Source organism: Lolium rigidum, chromosome 4 (assembly GCF_022539505.1).
Source record: "Lolium rigidum isolate FL_2022 chromosome 4, APGP_CSIRO_Lrig_0.1, whole genome shotgun sequence".
NCBI classification, from domain to species: Eukaryota; Viridiplantae; Streptophyta; class Magnoliopsida; order Poales; family Poaceae; genus Lolium; species Lolium rigidum.
Window position 1 is genome coordinate 189,657,461 of NC_061511.1, and position 6,218 is coordinate 189,663,678.

At 43.4% G+C, this 6,218-nt stretch overlaps 1 protein-coding gene across 1 annotated transcript; it reads right to left on the minus strand.

Moving 5' to 3' along the window:
- Positions 1-3,663: 3,663 nt before the first annotated feature.
- LOC124707747 lies at positions 3,664-4,207 on the minus strand. The gene is made up of 2 exons (XM_047239425.1): positions 4,062-4,207; positions 3,664-3,971 (listed from the first exon to the last, which is right to left on the minus strand). Exons 1-2 carry the CDS (start codon positions 4,185-4,187, stop codon positions 3,723-3,725), a joined length of 375 nt encoding a protein of 124 aa, XP_047095381.1. The 5' UTR covers positions 4,188-4,207; the 3' UTR covers positions 3,664-3,722.
- Between the last annotated feature and the right edge of the window lie 2,011 nt (positions 4,208-6,218).

Here is a 6,218-nt window from a genome sequence, read left to right on the forward strand (position 1 = left end):
AAGACCATAAACAATGAATATCATGATGAAACAATAACATGTTCAGAGCTGAGATCATGGCACTCGGGCCCTAGTGACAAGCATTAAGCATAACAAGTTGCAACAATATCATAAAAGTACCATCTACGGACACTAGGCACTATGCCCTAACAATCTTATGCTATTACATGACCAATCTCATCCAATCCCTACCATCCCCTTCACCTACAGCGGGGAATTACTCACACATGGATGGGGGAAACATTGCTGGTTGATGGAGAGGCGTTGGCGGTGATGGCGGTGATGATCTCCTCCAATTCCCCGTCCCGGCGGAGTGCCGGAACGGAGACTTCGGCTCCCGCGACGGAGTTTCGCGATGTGGCGGCGTTCTGGAGGGTTTCTGGCGACTTCGACTTCTCCTCTGGCGTTTTTAGGTCGAGGCGAATAAGTAGTCCGAAGGAGGGCGTCGGAGGCCGGCCGAGGGGGCCACACCAAGGAGCACCTAAACAAAACAAGAAGTACTATAAGGACAAGGATACGAATCAACAGACGTCAAAACATGGCAGGATACTGTCACACGACGAGCGGAAGAAGGAGAGGTTGTGCACTGCTTGCAATCAACCAGGTCATAACAGAAACAACAAGATGAAGTGCCAGGCTACATAAGGAGTGAGTATCTGATTCAGCCCTACTCTTAAATAGCTTGCACTAATCTTCTACTATTTTATGTGCCACTGACTTGTGTGTTATTTCATGCCTTCATGCAATGCAGATATGAGGGACCATCGGAAGTATGAACAACACTACTTGATCGATTCACATTGTTGCACTTGTGTATTATTTGTTGTACAAACATTGGTCAGATTGTCAAAGGTCGAATTTTGATACTTGCAACACAACTAGGACAATTTTGTTCACGAATGACAGAGAGCACAGCTTATGTCTTGCACACATTGCGAATACCATTACGGATCTGCACTGAGATCAACTGTATGATACTTACAAAACAATATGGAGAATTTGTTCACAAATAACCTAGAGCACAACTATGTCTTGGACACATCGCAAATATAATTACAGATCGCACAAACACACTAGTACTTGCCCCCTTGAGTCTTATCACTCTCAGGCTTGCTTCGACGCTTGTTCATTGATGAAGATTCATCCTGATTTTTGCATCTGGGGCAGATGTGGTCTGATCTCTGGAGGTGAGCTTGTCCCTCGTTCACCGTGTAGATCTTGTTGTATATCTCATAACTGAGATAGCCGTCAATAGCTGCGTACTCGAGGTTCATCCAGGACAGTGGCTTGCATTCCCAGAAACCATGCCCTTCCTTCCGAAGCCGGTTGTACTTGAAGTCCTTCTTCATGTTGGCAAACTTGGGATCAATGAGCTTTGCTGCAAGATCAGCCATTCCAGCCTGCGGTTGACCATTAATCTTGAAAATGTCCCGGATGTCGATGTGTCTCTCTTCCGGAACAGGAAGACCGGCCGCACGAAGAACTTTTGTGTCATTTCTTTTATCAACACTTGTAAAAGTGTATTGCTTGTCCTTGAGAAAAGTCAGTAGGCGCGGACAATGATCCTTGCACCTTTGTCAAGAGCAGCACAAATAAATTCAACAAGTACTGTAATGAAAATGTAGGGACGCTTTAAATTCAATGTAGGGACATAAATTTCAATGATCCTTGTACCTAATGTAGTGGAATACAAGAACGTGCTCCCTCATGGCGATTTGCATTACCGCCAACTTGTGTCCGCTAGAGTCATACTCGAGATCCAGACCAATGAACTTGAACCTGTCCTCGTCCTCGTCGAGCCAACCCTCGTACATACGAAGAATTCTATCAACAGTCGCCGCCTCATTGGTGTAGACGACGTCGATATATGTACTCCCGTGCGCAAGGATGCGGTACTTCTCCGTCGTGGACTTCTCGTCTCCGGCCACGACGGAGGAAGAGGCAGATGCCATGGACAGCGTGGGAGGAAGGGAGCACTGGGATGCGGTAGACGAACGGCCGGGGTTGGGACAGAACGGTGGAACCGCCACAGTATTGGGCGGATATAGGGGCGGGAGGCGAACATGCAGTTAGAGGTCTGGCGGCCCACATTGGCCCGTTACATGTCTGACGGCCAAATTCGAAAAATTCGAAAATTCGAAAAATTCAAAAAAGTTTTAACCAACGGATTATGTTCACAAAAACGTGTGACATATTGGGTAAAAAAACTGGATTTTTTTTCGAAGGTCGAAAAATCGACTAGCTTAGAAAAAGTGGTTTGATGTAACCCAAACGATTCCGTTTCTAAGAATGTGGATTTTTCGACCTTCGAGAAACGCTCCAGAAATTTTTGCACACACTCTCGTATCCATTCTAATACGAAGTGTGAAGGTTTTTTCAATTTTTGAATTTCGTGAAAATAAACAATTAAATTTCAGTTAAATTCGAGTTGAAAAAAAAACAAAAGAAAACTAGAGAACCCTGATGGATGGGCCATGAGTGTTCCTTCCCCGCGTCCATGCTCCACGTTAATGGGCTTAGTAGAAACCGCGTTACATGTCTTTCGGCCTAGCTGATAAGTTTTTTAGTTTTGATTTGAATAAATCTGCAGCACATCTGGTTAAATTCAAAAAATTCAAAAAAAGTTTTAACCAACGGATTATGTTCACAAAAACGTGTGACATATTGGGTAAAAAAAAACTGGATTTTTTTCGAAGGTCGAAAAATCGACTATCTTAGAAAAAGTGGTTTGATGTAACCCAAACGGTTCCGTTTCTAAGAATGTCGATTTTTCGACCTTCGAGAAACGCTCCATAAATTTTTGCACACACTCTCGTATCCATTCTAGGACGAAGTGTGAAGGTTTTTTCAGTTTTTGAATTTCCGTGAAAATAAACTATTAAATTTCAGTTAAATTCGAGTTGAAAAAAACAGAAGAAAACTAGAGAACCCTGCTGGATGGGCCATGAGTATTCCTTCCCCACGTCCATGCTCCACGTTAATGGGCTTAGTACAAACCGCGTTACATGTCTTTCGGCCTAACTGATAAGTTTTTTAGTTTTGATTTCAATAAATCTGCAGCAAACCTGGTTAAATTCAAAAAATTCAAAAAAAGTTTTAACCAACGGATTATGTTCACAAAAACGTGTGACATATTGGGTAAAAAAACTGGAATTTTTTTCGAAGGTCGAAAAATCGACTAGCTTACAAAAAGTGGTTTGATGTAACCCAAACGGTTCCGTTTCTAAGAATGTGGATTTTTCGACCTTCGAGAAACGCTCCGGAAATTTTTGCACACACTCTCGTATCCATTCTAAGACGAAGTGTGAAGGTTTTTTCATTTTTTGAATTTATGTGAAAATAAAGTATTAAATTTCAGTTAAATTCGAGTTGAAAAAAAAACAAAAGAAAACTAGAGAACCCTGCTGGATGGGCCATGAGTATTCCTTCCCTGCGTCCATGCTCCACGTTAATGGGCTTAGTACAAACCGGCCTATTATTACCTGTCCGGAATGTTAACCGAATATATCAGCAGCACATGTGCATTTAGGGTTGAAACAGAATTAACCAACGTATTATGTCCTAAAAAACGTGTGACACTAAAAATAGTCTGAATTACAAAAATTAGTTTTTACTACAAAACGCACGAAAGTTTTTGCTGAAATAAAAATAGTACAACCCGAATACAAAGATGAATTACAATTTCTCCTTTCATTCTATGAGGATTCATCCATATGCATATCTTATAATGTGATATCTTCAATCTCAAGCCTGATGCACAAATCCCTGAACTCAATCTTCAGACATACTAATGAACCTATCACAAGATGAGCTGCTACACAGAACGCATTCCATCCATCTACAAACTCAATATGCTGCCCCTTGTAGATTGTATAAGCCCCAACCATTTGTCCATTAATAGATCTGCTATAAAAAATAGCAGCACCTTCTCTCGGCCTATAGTATCCACGTGCAACATCAAATGGAATGAGCTACAAAAAAGTAAAATATAAACAAAGAAAACGTTAACACTGTTTGTATGTTATGAATGAAACTTAAAAACAAGTGAAAAAGTTACTAACCAAACGAGTAAGAGAAGATTCATTCAACCTCGTCACAAAGAACTGAGGTACTTCAAAGAAATCGAGGAATTCGTTTTCCTCCACTTTATTTAGCTCTTTGAATATAGCCCATGTAACTGCATTCATCTCTGCGGAGTTAATGTCTAGCAAATTTGAGAAAATGGTTTTCTCAAAAGTAACTCTGCAGCACTCCAAAACCTCCCAACAATCTGAAGAAACAAAAAAATAAAACAGAATGAACAATGAGAAATATGTGAAAACAATATCACAATAATAATTAGAAACAAAGAAACATGCCTGGTAACTGAACCCATGGTTTTTCGTCACGGTCAGCATTGAATACAACAACTTCAAACTTGGAAGTAGTTTCATCATATGTGAACTCCACAATGTCATTTTCATCCATAACATAAGAGTCTACAAAAGAACTCCAGAATGGTCCACAAAGGTAAGTTCTTGCTTCAGTCTTCTCCACATGGAAATGATAAACAGAACCATGATTGCATTCAGCAACAACCCACGTATCTACTAAACTATGTAGCATCTCCCTAGCATGGCAAGGCACGGCCTGAAGAATTGAACACAAAAAACAATTTATTTAGAAAAGAATTGAACACGGCGGGGAAATAATGTATATCTAGCTTGTACTATGCAAAACATACATACAATTAGTTCTTCAAACAAATGCACCATCGCTACATCAAATGAAAATGCACGACGCTTGGACCGGAAGCAGTTAGTGTCAGGCTGGCCACAAATAAGACATCCTGCTTCTTCATCCATCTCTGACAAAAACAATATAACATATCAAACACATTCGAAACATTCCAATAACAGAAATCCAAAGAATTAAATCAATGTTCACAATGAACTACAAACTCCTGCTGATGTCCTAGATTTATGGGTACTAACCCTAATAGATAGCTACCCTACATCAGGGGCGGCGCGCGGCAGCAAGTCGTGGAGGGGGGCGTGCAGGATGTAGTGCAGGGGCTCAGAAAAGTACCACCGGGGCTACGACCAAAAGAAGAAGCGCCTCCGCTCTCGCTCTCGCCGTCGCCGTCGCCGTTCGCCGTCGCTCCTCGCCGCTCGGTGTCCCCGCTTCAACAATAACCGCATACAATCTCCGCACAAAAGCCTCGGGCTATAAAAATGGGCCAACAAAAACCGGGCACAACAGAAACAAAAGGCCCAACATGTGACTAATTCCAACTGACTACACGGTTATTTCATGTCAGAACCCTACGAGACTTTGTGAAACCAATGCACCTTTAGTCAACAATATATAGGGCATATTTCATTTTGAACAAAAATAAGAGGTCTATTTTTTACGGACTATTTGTTTTGGGTTCACAAGTCTACCAATATGTGAATATTTTTTACTCATTTTTTACCCTAGATCTTAACCAAGCTACGTCTTTTGAACTAATAAACTAGAAAATGCAAGAAAGTTAAGACACCTGGCATTAAAACATAGGGCCGACAGGGGATTTTCATTCCTTCTAAGTTTCTTACACAAGATTGAACAGCAAAGGGAAGAAAAAACACTAAATCGGCGGCCTCTACATCTTGCTTGTCCCTCCAAGACATGCCACCCGGCTAATCCTCTTCGTCGGAGGACCACCATTTTCCGCCCTCTTCTTCGACCTTGGACTCCTGGAGCGCCTTGGCGAGCCCCGGTGTATCGGCTGGGTCATCGTGAGCCCGCATCTGGGCCTGGTAACTCAGTTCCACATCTCCCAATATCACGTCCTCATCGTCGTCGGAGGACCACCATTTGTCGTCCTCCACTTCGGCCTTGGACTGCTGGAGCGCCTGGGTGAGGCCCGGTGTGTCGGCGGGGTCGTCGGGAGCCCGAATCTCCGGCGACCACCATTTGTCGAACTCCTGTTCGGCCTTGGACTGCTGGAGCGCCTGGGTGAAGCCCGGTGTGTCGGCGGGGTCGTCGGGAGCCCGAATCTCCGACTGGTAATTGAGATACGCAGTCCACCTCGGCTGCGGCTCGGGCTCCGGATCCGGTTGCGGCTCCGGCTTGGGAACGCGCAGATGAGGTGCAGGGCCGCGAATCGGAATTTGGTCCCGCGGCTCGCTTGTCGCTGGAGGTGGAAGGACGATCCCTTCGTGCCGGCGCGGCGGAAGAGCTGGAGGTGCCCGTGG